Source organism: Molothrus ater, chromosome 3 (genome assembly GCF_012460135.2).
Source record: "Molothrus ater isolate BHLD 08-10-18 breed brown headed cowbird chromosome 3, BPBGC_Mater_1.1, whole genome shotgun sequence".
Classification (NCBI taxonomy): domain Eukaryota; kingdom Metazoa; phylum Chordata; class Aves; order Passeriformes; family Icteridae; genus Molothrus; species Molothrus ater.
In genome coordinates this window covers 69200252-69217436 of record NC_050480.2, presented here as the reverse complement: position 1 = coordinate 69217436, position 17185 = coordinate 69200252, and the positions used below count along the sequence as shown (strand labels likewise).

At 46.4% G+C, this 17185-nt stretch overlaps 1 protein-coding gene across 1 annotated transcript in view; it reads right to left on the bottom strand.

Moving 5' to 3' along the window:
• SCML4 (Scm polycomb group protein like 4) overlaps positions 1–17185 on the bottom strand; it is a 65422-nt gene that overhangs the window by 24683 nt on the left and 23554 nt on the right. The window contains exons 3-5 of the mRNA XM_036380704.1: positions 9353–9482; positions 6645–6845; positions 3278–3472 (exon numbers count right to left, since the gene is read on the bottom strand). Of these exons, the coding sequence (XP_036236597.1) occupies positions 3278–3472; positions 6645–6845; positions 9353–9482 (526 nt within the window). The remainder of the gene's footprint in view (positions 1–3277; positions 3473–6644; positions 6846–9352; positions 9483–17185) is intronic.

Sequence of the window (17185 nt, the reverse complement as noted above, 5' to 3'; positions counted from 1 at the left end):
TCCATGGACAATTTTGGCGTGCAGGTCCAGAGGTGTGGTTACAGGTAACATCTCAGGATTTGCTGCAATGCAGACCAGAAGCTGGGCATTTCCCAGGAGGCCTGGGAGTCATCCCACAACTGCTCCCCACAAATCACTCTCACAAGCCAGGAAGTCCCTTCACAGCTGAGAAAGAGCCCTGGGGAATGTCCCATGTGAGGCATGAGACAGGTGAGGGCCCTTGGCAAGGCAGGCAGAGCGTGGGGCTCAGGTGCAGGGAGGGTGATGCACAGCCAGCAAGGCTCTCTGCAGAGGCCAGCTCTAGGCACAGCCTGATGAGTGTGCACTTCCTAGGCATGTAAAACACAATTGTAAGTGATATGTGCATATGTCAACAAATCCCACCTGGCCTGTACACAGCCATTAGCATCTGGCAGCTTGCTGTGAGCACAGGTGAGTTATGGCTTAGGGGCATGTGCTCTGGGGCAAGGTTAAGAGGTGACTCCTGTGTGGGGTAAGTGGATTAATATGGCTGGACATGATGCTGGCTTCTCCTCTCCCTTCTGACGGTGTAAATCAAGGGTAACTGCACCAAAGTCAATACCTGGATTAGATTCATTGGTGCAAAGGGGATGAAAAGCACATGATTTTAAAAGAAAGGACATCTCGATTACAAGATGGGGAACAGAAACAATGAAAAATGTGGCTGCTTTGTGTGACTTCCTGTGGTGCTTTTTCATGGCCCTGCTCCTTCCATGAGATCTTTATCGCAACAGGAGCCCTCACAGACCCGTCTGCAGCAGAGCTCCTACTCATCACTGTCCCTCCTTGTCACTGCACTGTGGGGAAGCCCTGTCTCTGCTCTGTGCAGACCTTGCTGCAGAGAAATGTTGACTTCTGGGGGGAGATTTAGGCAATCCAGCATTAATCATAGCCTCAGTGCCTCAATCCAACCTGCCTTGAACACTTCCAGGGATGCAGCACCCGCAGCTTCTCCAGGCAACCTGTTTCAGTCCCTCACCACTCTCACAGTGAAAGATTTCTTCCTCAAGGCTAATTTAAACCTACCTGACTAGCCCAGGCTGCCCAATTCATGCTGCTTCTGGGGGCTATTGATTGCACACATACACACACCCCACCCCACAGTGGGAGACCCAGGAGAGAAGCTTTGTCTACACCCACATCACTTGTCTAGTCTGAGGGAAAAATAATGTTTTGCCCACCCTCAGTGTTTGGGGAGATCCAGTGAGGAAGGTGGCAGGGAGATCTCCATTGGAATTTTGTGGGGGTGGAGATGCTCAGAGTGTAACAGCAACTGTAAAAACTCTGGTTGTGGAATTGCTTTCTCTCACACACAGCCCTGCCGTGAGAAAGTAAATGCAAATGTACATGAAAATTAAAATGCAAATGCAAACGCAAATGCCAGGCCTCCTGGGCTGCACTCCTCGGTGCTACAGAAATCCCTTGACCTCTCAGAAGCATTCAGCTTGCTGCAAATGTCCTAGTGGAGAGGAAAGAAAAATACTGCTTTTCAGTCTGGGCTCCTGCCTTTCTACCCCTATGTGTAAGGGTGGTAGTTGGATTTCTTTGTACAAAAAGATGATTTCTGCACTGTGTGCACAGCCCTCTCCCATTTGGTGAGCAAAGCACACACTGAGGGTATTCTTGGTGAGCAAGTAATTCAAAAATTGTGATTGTGGACATCTGCCAGCATGTATCTGCCATTAAATTGAATGCATGAGAGAGTGTATTCCCCAAACACCCACAGTGTTGTTAATAAAAGGAAAAATTATTTAAGTCAGGAGGAAGACTGCAGGTGAAATGAAGGCTCATGCCCAAAATTTGCATCTTCCTTTTTTTCTAAACTACCTTTTGCAATGCCATAGTAAGGCCCCAGGGCAGCTTTCAAGCCTGTGATTTTAGATGGGCCTGCAGGTATGTCCCAGCTCTGTGGGGGCTGTGTGGGGCCAGCACCCTGTCACTCATGAGCCGGGGTCGGGGCAGGAACAGGTGAGAGGCAGGATCATAGAAAAGGCAAAGAAGGCTTTATTCAAAAGAACCGTGTGGTTTTTATAGAGTGGTACGATAGATTCTATTCTATTGGCTAACTAACAGGAACATCTTTCTCATGCACTGTCCTTGAGAGGAACAGAAAGATATAGTAGAAAAACAGCACCTGCAAATTGTTTATAGTCAACAAGTTACCACATCTTTCCAGCTCCCTGAAACTTCTCACAAGCCGCTGTGAGAAACGCTTGCCATGTCTCTCTCTCTCTGTCCCATGGCATCCACAGCACCCTGTCCCAGAATACGAACAAGAAGGAGGCTCAGAACTACCACCCATCTGGGAGCTCAATGCTGCTCAGGGCAGCTGCTCCTCAGGACCACCACCATCCTTGGATGCATCTGTCTCATGCCACAGTTCCTCCAAGCTTTGCCCCACATGGTCAGGGGCAGGCACTAAGACAGGGACCTTGCTGGTCCCAGAGGGTTTTAAGCCAGGAGAAACACCCCTGCAAGTAGCCAAGCCAACCACTTAGCAGTCACAGCTCATTTAGGTTTATACTCATGGGTGGAGGTGGCAGACTGGGATTCAAGCTGTCTGTGCTACAGCTAATAATGTGTACCTTAGGTTTGTGCTACCATAACGTGCTGGCCCAAAATTTCTCTGCTGGGGCACCTCAACACGGTGGTTTATACCCAAACCGAACCTCCTCTGTAACCACGGGGAAAATACCACAAGGAAGCTCACTGCTTCCCTCTGGAAGGGTCTCACAGAGGCCTGCAGCTCCCTATCATACACAGCACAGCACTGTCACAGTCATTTTTTCTGGAAAATCCCTTCGGCCAGGATTTTGCTCTTGTCAAACTGAGAAGCAGCAGAGAAAAAGGAAAACAATAATTATCTGATTTGCTTCTCCTGTGTTTTGCTCCTTTGGAATGTGTTTGGAGATTGTTTACCAACAGGTGGTTGTTTCATTGGTTTCATGTGAATTGTTTTGATTTACTGGCCAATCAGGGTCAAGCTGTCTTGGACTCTGGAGAAAGAGTCACAAGTTTTCATTATTAACTTTTAGCCTTCTGTAAGTATCCTTTCTGTATTCTTTAGTATAGTTTAGTTAGTATTCTTTTATATAATATAGTATAATTAAATAATAAATTATCCTTCTAAGAACATGGAGTCAGATTCTTCTTTCCTCCTGCCATGGGGCACCCCGCAAATACAATACAGCACCAGAAAAAGGACAGCCATTTCTTGCTGGATTACATCTTGAGCCAAGGTGACCAAGCATCCTACCTGCCTCCATCTGTGTGCTTTCACAGCCCTCGGGGCTCTCTGTGCCAGTGCTGTGCTGCTGGAAGGGCTGGTTGCTGAAGAGATTGTCACACAGCAGGCTGCGACACAGCTTCTTCAGGAAGCGCAGCACATACCCGATGCTGTTCACTACCAGCAGGCTCTGGAGATGCTGCTTCCCCTCAAAAGAAGCTGAAACTGGAAAGCAAAACAGGAGCAATTCAATACCTGTGGGTGCATGGCAGAAGGGGGAATGAGAGCAGGGGAAATAATTTTACTCAAGTATTTGCATGTCTTAAAATATTTTGCAAAATTACCCTACCTGAAGCACACAACAAACTGGAAGAGCTTAAGGAGCTGAGTTTGTGTGACCCAGATCACCTTCCCCCTGGAGGGCTGAAAGATGCTGACTGGCATGGTCAGCAGCACAAGGTTTTCTAATATATGCATCCACCTTAAAATTGTGTCGTGTGATTAGAAGGAGGCTATCATGATACCCTGGTCTAAGAAAGGGCAGAGAAAGTGATGTGCAGTGATCACCAGTAGTGATGGGTAGGCTGACTTCAGCAGTACCCAAGGTTATAAATGATAATGGGGAGATAAGAATTAAAGGCACGGTTGTGAAGGAATGAAAGGTACCAGGATTGTACTGAAGAGAGAGGTAACAGCTTCATCGTTGATCTTTATTTACTGAGTTAACTGCATTTATAGGCAAGGAAGTGTTGGCAGTTGTGGTCAATCCAGAATTCAGTAAAGTATGAGAAATCTTGCATTAAATTGGAAATGATTGCAGACAAGAAGTGGGTCAAGCAATGGCAACAGGGTCTGCTGGCAGGAGATCCCAAGTCTCAGAGAGAAACCAGCAGCAGTCCGTGCTGGCACAAAGAGATTTTGTGGATGCTGTAATCTGGCAGACATCACCGATGGAGGAGAGGCCTGGGAGATTGCACAGAAAGAGTTGACTGATTTTGACTTTTGACTTAGTAAAAATGAGTGAAAAACAATCTGTAAAATAAACATATAAAGTGTTTAGAAATCCATAACTCTTTGGAGATGCTCAAAACAACCTGGTGGGACAAGAAATGATAATGCAAGCTTACAGATGCCCATAAAACAGCAAGGTCACAGAGTCATGAAAAACTCAGCTATATTTCCAGAAGGTGTGGAACAAAACATTTCCAGGAGAGAAAATGGAGTGTTAAAGCCGCTATACAAAGTTCAGGAGAAACCTGATATGGATTGTGATGGGCATCATTCTGGTCATACACGCTGAAGAAGGGGGAATTCACACTTGCAGAAGTGCACGGGCAGACTGCATTGATGTTTGGGGAACAGAAATTTTCCCTGTGGCATTGCAGCCAACACCATCCTGCTATGTGGGACTGTGCAAGACACCTGCACTCCTTTCACTGGTGCAGTGATCTTCCTCACCTGAAAGGAACTGTGTATTGCAGCCTAGCAGGACGGGGGTGGCTCTCTTAGAAGTACATTTAAGGGTAAGAACAGGGCAATTAAAATTCCTGTGTAAGCCTGTCAGGGGGCATACTTAACCAGGAATCAAAAAAGGGCATAAAAGCCATGGGAGGGGTGGAGGGGTCAAAACAGACCCACCAGGATCTGTTGTAGCAAGACAGATTCAATTTCAACAGATTTGTAGGGAGGACAGCATGATATGGCTGCCTGAAGTCTTCCACCTGGAAGGTTCTTTCCCAATCCTATAGTTTAGCTGCCACCACTACTAACAAGAAAAAATTGCAACATTAGACTTATAATTTCGGGGATAACTTCAGAGATTTCCTGTTGGCCTGAGCTGCTGTGAGGGATCATGCTCCACAGCTGGTTGAGCATCTGTGAGCCAAGCCATGGGAAGATTGGAAAGCCCCTGACAAAACTCATCTGCACTGCTGGGAGTGAAGTGCAATTACAGAGCCATGCCATGACTAGGAGGCCATTCACCCCTCTTTGATGACTAGAAGAACCATGAAATTACGAGAAATGTTTAGTTCAGGTGAAGTTGAAGCTGAGCCAGCTCAGAGGAGCTGAGACCAAGGATTTTGGCAGGCTTGGTGCATAATATGACTCTCCTGATTCTAATGAAAGTCATATATGCAGCACAGAACTAGGCAAAAATGAAACTTTGCATGAATTGATTCAGTCTTGTGTTTCTGTGAACAAGTCTGGAACATTCTCAGAGTATTTTTGGTGTCCCTTAGGGAAGGCACACCTGTGATTACAGAGAACTTGAGGAGAGGGAAGAAGCAAGATTTATATGCTGCACAGAGGGCCAGAGCTTGGGCTCCCACACAAGAAGGTCCCAGTGGCACAGCTGAGCATCTGCAGTCCCTGTGAAACTGATTGGACTTGCAATCCTTGGCTTTGTGTTTGTGCCTGACTCATCTGCAGCAGCTCATTGGAGAGTGCTGTTCCCATATTCCCATCATTGTTTCATTCCCACTGCATCCCCATATGCCAAAATAATGTTGTGACACAAAACTCTTGCTGTGATAGAAGAAAAGTTCACATTCACACTGAGAACCAGGGCCAGGGGATTCACTGTGGGACATGGGAGTTTCATCAGACACAGCAAGAAGTGCCACTGCGGGAAGACAAGGAGCTGCTGGGAAGCTCCCCTTGGTCTTTGATTCTCTCTGATATATTTGTGTAGACTGTGTGCAGTCCTGCTGCATGGGGAATTTGCTGTGGGACTTTTGCATTTCCTGCAGCAGAGAGCAGGTTTGGCCCATGAGCTGCAGGTAGAGCAGCTAAACTCCATTAAAGTTGTCCTTTTGTGAAACACAGAATCATCAAGTTATATAAAGATTTTGGCTGGAAGGGACCTTTATAGGTCATTTAGTCCAACCCTCCTGCAATGACCAGGGACATCTTCAGCTAGCTCAGATTGCTCCAATACACATCCAGCCTGACCTTGAATATATCTGAGCTTGGGGCATCTGAGTTTGGGGCATCCATCACTTCTCTGGACAACTTGTTCCAGAGTTCTGCCACCCTCATCACACAAGGCATGCATGTGTAGTTGTGGTGGCAATGTGTGTCATGAAGTGGGCTGGCATTGCTGCCCACGCTTGAACAGCTGCATGAAAACAGCTCTCAGCCCTGGCCTCAGCACTGTTCCAAAGAGTGGTAAGAGGCAGACTCTGGAGTGCATGTTCCTCACCTGAATCACCACTGCAATACCCTTGACCAACATTCTTTCATCTGACACCAAGGTGATTCCTGCAGCAGCTCATTTTGCAAAGGCATAAGTGATATTCAAAGCTGGTTGCCACCCCACTGATGGGAAAGGGACATCCAGGGCAGTCAGGATTAGGGAACATATTAAACACTTCCCTACTGTGCACAAACCCCTCACCTGACACCATCTCTCCTCCATAGCCCTGCCTGAGGAGGGAGAAGACCACCTTTTGCTGGAGAGCACAGTCGATGCAGGCTTGCACTGCCTGCTGCAGGGCTGCTGACGGCCGCACGGGGCCAAAGTGCTCCGGCAGCTGCTGCACCTTTCTTCTGTCAAGGTACGGCCCCAGGTTCGCTTGCTTGTTGACATAAATGCAGACTGTAGACATAAAATCCCGACAAGGTTATTACAAAACAGTCCTGGGAGCATCCTAGGAGATGCTAGCATTCTACATTTCTATTCATTTCCCAAGTTCTTCCTTCACTGGTGAATTGTTGTCACTTGTGATGCCAGAGCCAGACTTCCTTGTGCTAATGACCCATTGCCAGAGCAAAACAAGCTGAGTTTAGGTCTAGCTCAGTTTCACAGGCTAGGATAAGCTACACACATCTAAAAAAGCTCCTATGTATGCCTGGGGTTTGCTGTCTTGACTCCACTTTGTCCACACAACTTGTGACCAGAAAAATGTTCTGGGAGTGCAGAACAGTAACTAGCAGTGGTGACTTCACAGCAAGGAGGGAATGCCAGCCTGAGGTGTGTTTTCAGATTATTTTTTTCCTTTGTTTTTAGACTGGTTCATTGACAGCTGCTGTGAGAAGCACTGCTCTGAGATGACTTTTGTAAAGCCTTTGGATCCTTCCTTCTTCAAACGCAGCTGTAATTTCTGGAGGGTTTTGCTGCACAGTGCCATGGCAGAAATCTGGTCTTTGGGAGCTTCCTAACCCTCCATGTCCAACCTAACACTCTACAAACTGCATTAAGTTGAGAGAAATGGTACATGGTGTGCAGTGCTACATTTTGGGACTGCAACAACGTGAGTGTGCTTCAGAGGGGTCCCTGAGGGAGTCTGCCCCAGCCTCTCCACAGCCAAGCCCTGCACACCTCCTCTCAAAAGCTGCAAAGGCAGTTTTTCTACATGCCATCAGGCCTGCCAGCAATAGCCAAAAATTGAGCATTCTCCTCACTACCATGAACTTATTTTAAGCTTGGCTGAGGCTAACTGCATCTCAGGGGAAGCAGGGATAGAGCTGGGTAACTAAGGGCGACTAAGACACAGCCTAAAGTCAGGCTAAAGTGAGACATATTATAATAGCTGGCTGAGTGTGCTCGAGCTGTCATCTCTCAAACAATATAACATTATCTTCTGACAGAAATCAGATATGTGACAAAAAAACTGCATCAAGCAGAGTGGAGGACATGATGACAGCTGTGTAAAGTTGGAAATAATTTACAGTTTGCATCACCATAATGAAAATCTAGTGCAACTGTCAGAGTGCACTCTGCTTCCCCATCTTGCAGGGACCAGCAGAAGGGGCTCAAGCAGTACATCCAGGGTAAACAGGGGAATAATGGCAATCATACTTATCATTACACCACTTCACACCTTCCATGTGCCAAACAAACAAAGGGATAGTACACTGAAAATACGGCAGCAGAAAGCAGGAATTGCAGGGGGATGTCAGAGTGCAGCTTTCCCAGAGTCCACACCTTGACAAATCTGCAGAATGAGGTTCTCTGTGTGACAATCCCCTGGTTTTGTCGGGGCTCAGCTGTGGGAGGGACTCTGCAGCTTGCAGGCAATGTGCTGAGTCCCCCACTGCAGAGCCAGGGTCCCCACAGTCCTTCTGAAGCAGAGAGGGAGGTAAAAGCTGGCTTGAGCTTCCCTTCACTTCCTGCCAGCCCTGGTGGGAACCTGCATGCTCTGTAGGGAGGAAAGGTGCCAGTGGCATGAGGATGGGCAGACAGAGGTGTGGGGCACTACCTGAAATGACCCACAGAGCCTTTGGAGCCACCCTGGTGATCTGGCAGGGCTGCAGGACTGTGCCTCCCTGTCCCGCTTCAAAAGCAGCCCTGGGCACAGCCTCTCAGGGCACTTCCATCCACTCAGCTGCTGTTTGCCAAGTGCTTTGCAGACTTTGCGTGTGAAGGGACAAACGAGAATAAAATATATTATTGTCATTGTTGCTGGGTTTAGTATCATTCTGCCACCAGAGCAGATGGAAAACTTCTCCTCTGTGCATCCCAGCTAAGAAATAATGGGATTTATGTGTTGTGTTTAGATTCTAATGTTATCTAATCCATTTCTCTGCTGAAATCTCAGGGTAAATCAGCTGTCTTGTTGATTTTCTTCTCATTTACATCACTTTAAAAGCCTTGACCTATGTTACTTCTGGTACTATAAACAAAAAGAAGGAGTAAGACCGTGTTTTCTGACTAGATTTGGAAATGACCATGCCTGCTGCTGTGATAAGGTATTGGGGTTTTTGTGCTGGCAGCCCTGCCTACAGTCAGACCATGGCTCCTCCGTTCTTCTCCCCACAGCTGTAACAGATGTTTCATGTTCACACAGGGATTTAAGTTGATCACTGCAACATATTAGATGGGGTGAAAATATTAGGTATAAAATGGAACATTCATGGGTTTTTGATGTTCACATTTCAAGAGCAATGGGACTGACATCTCCACTAAACTTGACACACAGCAGTCAAAATAAAATCTTGCAGGATAACTTTGTTCCTTGTCACTGGTCACTAGACTAATCTGCAAACACCCCATTTTCATGAGCTCCCCCTGCTCTGGAAAGCCCAGCATCTGGCTGTGACATCTGGCTGTCAGCTCGTGGCTCCTGCTCACCCCTTGGCCAAGGAGCACTTGAGGCTGAGTACCTGTGAGAGCCTGTGGGGTGTCTGAGTTGGGTACCGTGGCTGCATCCTGGGGGATTGAGCTGATATCTGGCTCCGGCGTGCTTCTCGGCGGAGAGATTGCTAAAGGAGTCATCAGGACACGAGACTTCAGCTGCAAAAAATAATGAAAGTATACACAAGATATTCCAATTTTATTCTATGGATGTCACGCCCCATGAACTCCCACTCATTAGCAATCTGCTATTGCATCACTTTCTCCAGGCCAGAAGATCCATCCTGCTCCCAGGAGGATACTGGAGCCTGAAGCCTGACTGATTTGCTGCAGACAGCAACGCCTTAAGCTACAGGATGCAAATATTATGCCACCCACCGGGTAGTTATTTACACCTGAGCAAATTGAGCCTAACACTCCAACAAATCAGCGCAATGGCATTTTACGAGCCATTTCATGTGGGTGTAAACAATGCTCCACAACTCAGAAACATGGGGTCTTTAACTGCATCATAATTTAGGGCCAAATTCTGCTCTTGGTTGCAGGGCTGTAAATCTTGTGTAAATCCAGTGGCACCAAGAGGCTACTCTGGGCTGACACCCATGTAAATAAGCTCACACTGTGGTCCAGATTGTGCTATTACCAGCTAGTAAATACAAACTGCTGCGCTGCTGCACCCTGTGAGCTTTGCAACCTGCAGCCCAGCTTGGAGAAGAGAAGCATGATGTGAATTTACGGTGCAATATCACTGTGTCTTTATGCTGCCAGTACCTGGCAACTTCTCACGAGTCAAATGATGATCAGGTCCTCATATTTAAAAAGGACTTATGTGATGGATGTGACCTGAAGGTACCACTCTTGCTTTTCCTCTTGCTGAGAAGAGGAGTAGGGGGAAAGCAGAGAGCCAAGCACACAGCTTGCTGGCTTATATATTTACATGTCCTACACCAAATGTTCTTCTGACAGGTACTTATTTCCTTTTGTTGTTTTTCAGTGGACAATGTACAAAGTATATTTTAGGCAGAAATGAAGTAGACAACTGCCTACAAACCAAACCTTGAGCAATCCCTGGTGGAGAGTAGAAGTTGTTTTGGATGAAGACTTTGGACTTGTTGTCCATGATTATGACGTTAAAATGTCTATAATAATTGTCACTGTTTCAGTATAATGGTAAAACTAGAAAGCTGTGGAAAGGAGAGGGAAGTATGTAGGACTTAGGGACATCTAAGTGAGTTTTTACCACCGCCTTCCCTGGGGCAAGCTAAATCCTTTTGTTTTCAGCCTGAAAGAGGAAAAAATATTCAATAAGTGCATCTGAGACAAGCTGTGGATTTCACCTCCTGCCGTATGGCAGTTACAACTGTATGGGGGACCCTGAGCTGGCCCCTGGTTAGTGCCATTTCTCACTTGCCTGGGTTGTCCCGTTTTTGTAGAGTTGTCTTGCCTTCAGATTGGGATCAAGAATGACCAGTGACAAAGTGCTGTCAGTTTCTTTTCACAGAATCACTGACTATGCTGAGTTGGAAGGGACCCACAAGGATCATCAAGGCCCTCCACAGGACCATCCCCAAGAGTCACACCCTGTGCCTGAGAGCATTGTCCAAATCCTTTTGAACTCTGTTAGGCTTGGTGCTTACTTCCTTGGGGAGCCTGTTCCAGTGCCGAACCACCCTCTGGGTGAAGAACCTTTTCCTTATCTCCAACCTAAATCTTCCCTAATACAACTTCAGGCCATTCCCTCAGGTCCTGTTGCTGCTCACCAGAGAGAAGGGATCAGTGCCTGCCCCTCCTTTTCCCCTCATGAGGAATTTGTAGACTTCAGTGAGGCTTCCCCTCAGTCTCCTCCAGGCTGAGCAGACCAAGTGACCTCAGCCACTCCTCATATGCTTTCACCTCAAGGCCCTTCACCGTCTTTGTTGTTCTCCTTTAGATGCTCTCCAATACTTTAATATCTTTTTATACTGTGGTGCCCAAAACTGCCCCCAGCACTCGAGATGAGGCCACCCCAGTGCAGAGTAGAGCAAAGCAGGACAATCCCTTCCCTTGCTTGGCTGGTGATGCTGAGCCTGATGCCCCCAGGACACCGCTGGCCCTTCTGGCTGCCAGGGCACTGCTGACTCATGTTCCACTTGTCATCAGCCAGGATTCCCAGGTCCCTTTCCACAGCACTGCTTCCCAGCCTCTCATTGCCCAATCTGTCCGTGTATCCATCCCAGGCACAGAATCCAGCATTTCCCTCATTGAAATTCATAGGGTTTGTGTTTGCCCAATCCTCTGATTTGTCAAGGTCTCTCTCCTGGGCCTCCCTGCCCTCGAAGGAATCAACAGCTCCTCCCAGTTTTTTATCATCTGTGAGCTCTCTTAGTGTCCCTTCCAGTCCTGCATCCAAGTCATTTATGAAGATGTTGAAGAGCACAGGGCTGGGGCATTGAGCCCTGTGGGAAACCCATCAGTGACAGGTCACCAGTCCAATGTCACCCCATTCCCTGTAACCCTTTGTGCCTGACTGGTGAGCCAGTTGCTCACCCATGGCATGATGTGTTTATCCAGCTGTGTGCCTGACATTTTGTCCAGAAGGATACTGTGAGAGACCGTATCAAAATCTTTACTGAATGGGAAGAGAATAGAGTTTCAAAAACCAAGGTCTCCATCCAGTTTGGGATTTATTCCATCTAAGAAGGTGAGAAGCAGCATGATTTATTACATTCTATAGCAATATGTCAATTATTCGCTTTTCTATGGCAAAGTGGGCTGGCAAAGTGAAACTTTGGGTAGCCCATATGTGAGGCTTCTGGGCTTGTTTTTGATCACATATATATATACATACACATACACAAAGAATATGTATGTACATAGGTGCATTTGTACACACTCTGTATTTATTACATAAAATAGATATATTTCTAGAGAGATGTGCAGATATAAAATCACAAAAGCATTTAGGTTGGAAAAGACTGCTAAGATCATCGAGTCCAATCATTTCCTAACATTGCCAGGACCACCACTATACCATGTCCCTAAACACCTACATATCTTTTGAACACTTCCAGGCACAGTGATTCCACCATTCCCTTTGTTCCAGTGCTTGAACACCCTTTTAGTGATGATTTTTTTCCAAATATACCATCTAAACCTCCCCTAGCAAAACTTGAGGCCATTTACCTTTTCCTTACTGCTGATTGTCTGGGAGAAGAGACCAACCTCACCTGGCTACACCCTCCTGTCAGGTGGCTATAGAGATTGAAAAGGTCTCCCCTAAACCTCCTTTTCTCCAGGCTAAACAACCCCAGCTCCCTCAGCTGCTCCTCATAAAGCTGATGCTCCAGACCCTTCACTGGCTTTGTTGTCCTTCTCTGGACAGGCTCTAGCAACACTTGTATGCTCTCACTCTTACATTTCTCTATATAGATACTATTTTTGAGACAGTATACCTGACAAACTCTGCTTCACTTACATGTTGGCTCCCTAATATCCTTACTGGCTCACATTCCTGTGGTCCCAAACAGAGGCACAAAAGTCCCCTCTTCAGCCCCTGAGCCTCGTGAGTGTGTGCTGCCCCACCAACACTGTGCACTGCCTCACCAGCATCATCAGACCTTTTTCCCCTCCCAGATCTTGGAGGCTCAGGCAGCCTTACATCCAAGAGCAAATAAACAGAAGGCAAGGCTTGTGTAAACTCCATAGTGTGGAAGCCTGTTTCTTTGTTTATGGAAAGCCCCCCTGTTTTAGTGAACAATTTACTGCAAAATTAATTGCAACAAAATGTGTTCTACAGCCTCTGGGTACAGATAAATGTCATTTTATTAGGGGTAGTAGAGAACTGGGCTTTGTTAAATCAAAATGAAACAATGCCTGATTAGTGCAAGAGACAGTACACTAAGCAAACAACAGCTTAGCTGCCTCCTGGCCACTGAAATCCTGAGTAGCCCCTGAATATAATGAAGGGTAAATCTCAAAGTATTCCATTTAAAAGATGTCTTTTCTTGGACTGAGTCTTCTCTATGGAAAAGCCAACCCAACCACCAGCTGACTGAGAGCTTGCCAGTAGAAAGCACATATGTGTGAGAGTCAAAAAAAGCAGTGAAGAAGAGAGAAAGAGAAAGAGACAGAGGAAATCTGTCAGAGCACATTGGGAAATCCTTGTGGTAAGGCATTGGAATCAACTTTTGACTATCAAATGTTGTGAGTTTTGATATGCACAGCATGAGATGTAAAAGTGGTTGCTTTAAAACAAGATCTACAACCACCTCCCTACTCTTACAGACTTTCTACCATGGAAATGGGATCAGAGAAAGCTGATCAGGGATTCTGGGCAGGAAATAAGTGTGTCTACTTTATCAAAGTCACCATGCATTAGATGCAGAGAGAGTGGGCTTTTGGGCCATCGATGCTGGCTACAAGTTTGTTTGAGTATGCAATGACTGGGGATGGGGAGGACTCTGCTGAGTCCTGGAGTTTTTATTACAATCTGCACACCTCTTCAGAGAAGCCAGGATTTATCTAACTGATATTTTTGTCATCCCCACCAAAAAAAAGAAAGAGGGTGAAGAACATTTGCCAGGCAACTTTTTTTTTTTTTTATTTCTGAAGATCTCTGCCAGCTTGTATAATAAAATACATGGGAAAGTAACAGGATGAACCACAACACAATCTTTCCCTGCAGTTTTCTTAAACCACTTAGATGCAGGTTCTCATTTTTATGGCTCCCTGCTCCCCTGTACCTGTTGTCCCTTGTCCTGAAAAAACAATTGCTAGAAAAGGCTGGAATTCACCCCATCCCCATGGGCCTTTGTCCTTCCAGAGGGCAGAGGCACCTCCTGGCAATGGGAGCTTTTGCTGCCGGAGACAGAACCATCTCCAGCCCCTGCAAATGTGCACTAAGGTGAGTGTCTGAGCCAGCCTGGTCCTGCCAGGTGGATTTCTGATGGCTGGACAGAAGGTTGCCATTAAATATGCACCAGGGAAGCACAGAGCTTCTGAGCACATATTTTGGGGTCCGTGACTGGGTGCATTTGGCTGTGAGTGAGGACACTCATAGCACAAGCCCTGTCACTGAGGGTGAGAGGGGAGTCAGCTGGCAAAGGCAAGCACTATCCAAGGTCTTTCCCACCTTTTCTTGTGTTGTGCAATAACTTTATTCTGCACAGCAAATGATGCAAGTGAGTCTGCACACAGCCTCCTACATCCCATCAGTGTTCCACAGAGAATGAGGCAGGTAACCTTGACAGGAGAGTATACAACCTCCAAATCCAAGGCTGTATCGCAGGACAGGTGAATAAACAGGACACTTTAAGGTTGTCTGTGCAATCTCATTCCCAATGCATCCAAATCCTGACTGCTTATTTGTCATCATTAGTATTGACTCCCAGGGCAGCAGGGTAACCCGTGCCCCGTAATGGAACTGTCACTCCACACGTGTGACTCTCACTGCCCACCCCACCTGGCTGAGCTGGGCTGGGGCCACCTCCCTGGCTGGGAGCTGCACTGGTTGCATAGAGGGACAAACTGCCCTAGAGCTGCCCAAAGAGTGCCATGGCTTTGCTGCCCTCTGGGAGGGACATGGTGGTCTGTGCTGCAGTGCTGCCCCATGCACACGTGCCTCGATGTCCTCTGACAGGGCGACTCCCTGCAGGGTGCTAACAAACCCTTCCCTCTTACAGCCTTTCCAGGCAGCTCTTCAGGGCTGCTCTCACTCACAGCCACAGAAATAAAACCCATCCATCGACTAACCTCCCCCCTGGCTGCCAGAATAGGCTTTTTCCCAGAGATTTAGACAATCAGAAAGAATATTGTATTTTGGGGAAATGTAACATTTTATGGCAAATAGCTCCACATAAGGTACAAAACAGTTTTTGGAAAAACAGCTGATGAAATTTTATAGCCAAAGCTGTGAAAAAATAAACAGGATAGCAAGGAAAAGACTTTTCTTGGTGATGAAGTGTGATGAAATGTCATTTCAGGAAGACACAGATATTTCCTTTAATATCAATGAAAACAGGCAATGGGTCACCTGTCTATAAAGAGCATGTGATTGAAAATGTCTGTTATTCACATCTTGGTCAAAATATATTTAAATCTAGGCTGTAAATTCCTAGTTTCTTAAAAATTCAGAAGTATTTTTCCATCTGTTCTGTAACAATTCAGCTCTCTGGCTGCTATAAAGAATTTGGTTGTCTGCCATTTGGGCAAGGAGTCATTTTTTAAAATGCATTTAAGTCTTGTGGTATCTGAAACTCATACAATTATCGAGCTAATTAAATCAAGCTAGAGTTCCCCATCAAAAAATGTAATTTTTGACTCACTCTGGGGAAGTGCTTTGAATGGAGAGGGGCTCACTTCAGCTGAGCACACAGCGTACAAAGGCACCTCATGGAAAAACATTGCTTTGTTGTATGAATCCTACAGCTCAAATCAGCCAGGCCAGGTGCCATGGGTGCTGCAGCTCATCAGTGTCAGCCCCATCCACCTGAGCCATTGGATATAAAAGGATGCCTTGTTATGTGCCATGCTTGCCTAGAAGGAGCCTCATCTCAGATCCAGTGCTGAAGGAAGGATGCTGTTGCCTCCTCTCCAAGTGCCTGGGGACAAAGAGGAGGAGTGTGTGGTACCCAGCCAGGGATAAAGTGTCCCTTTGGAAGAAGTGAGGGACACAGCAATCAAATGCTCAGCCACATAGGTCCAAAGCACAGTGCTACTGCAGCATTTCCAGGAATTTAAGTCTATCACTTCTCCCATTTCTATATGTGTGGTGATTGGTGAAAGGCATTTTTCCAGGTGGATGAATGGGTACATTTGGGATAGAACGGAACATATTCCACAGCATTCTTTTTCTTTTTTTTTTTTTTTGGTCAAATTACAAATCAAATGCAAATGCATGAGCAAGAAGTGGGGGTCATCAAGACAAGCAGGGACAGAAGGGACAGGGTCTGAAAAAGCCTGCATACAAGGTCATTGTGGTATTTGGCAAATCACTCAATCTCAAACCTCAAAGACCCAATTTCACCACATTTATTATTGTCCAGACTGAATGGTTTTGATCTGAAGAGTCTGCAAGTCACCCACTTTACTGATAATAACTAAATTACTTGAAATAAATATGATATATAATAAACTTGATATAAGAAATACCTCAAGTAAAGCAATTCAGATATTTCCATCCTGGAGTTTTCTACTGATATGTAAGTGAAAAAACAAAAAGTATTTCCATATCCCACATTCTACAAAACACTTGAATCTTTGTCCCAGTCTTAGCTCGGAGCTCTATTTTGGACAACTGTTGGCCAGAGATTAGGGGAAAGGAGAGAAAGGTAAAGATGAGGGTAGCCTGCTCTAGATTAAGCTCAAGTCCAAGGCTCACAGCAATCAAACAGTCGGCCCCTGTGTCAGAGCTCAGCCAGCAGCACCATGCATGGGATGTTGTTGCCTCCTATGAGCCAGGAGAGATCCATGGAAGAGCCAGGCAACACCCTGGACAAGATCTTCTCCAGGAAGGCTGGGTCAGCCTTGTGCATACCCTGATTGTTTTATTTGCTTTTCTGTCTTGAAACCACAAACCCAAGCAGCTCTGATTTTCCAACAGTCTGCAATTTGCCCTCCTTGTGCATCACTCTGCATGTCTGTGCCAGTGCCCATTCAGAACAAGGAACAGGCATGGCAAACATGCACAGTGCCCCGAGCTGGCTGGGGACAGAGATGGAGAGATTAACAGAGCAATCTGCTAACAAAAGACCCCTTACTAAGCTGTGGCCCAATTTCACTCCCCAGAACAAATTCTCCTTCCCTGAGCATCACAGTACATTTTTGCCTGGTGTGAGGCATCACAGTGGCACTGCTCCCACTGCAGCGCTGAGCCCACTGCAAGT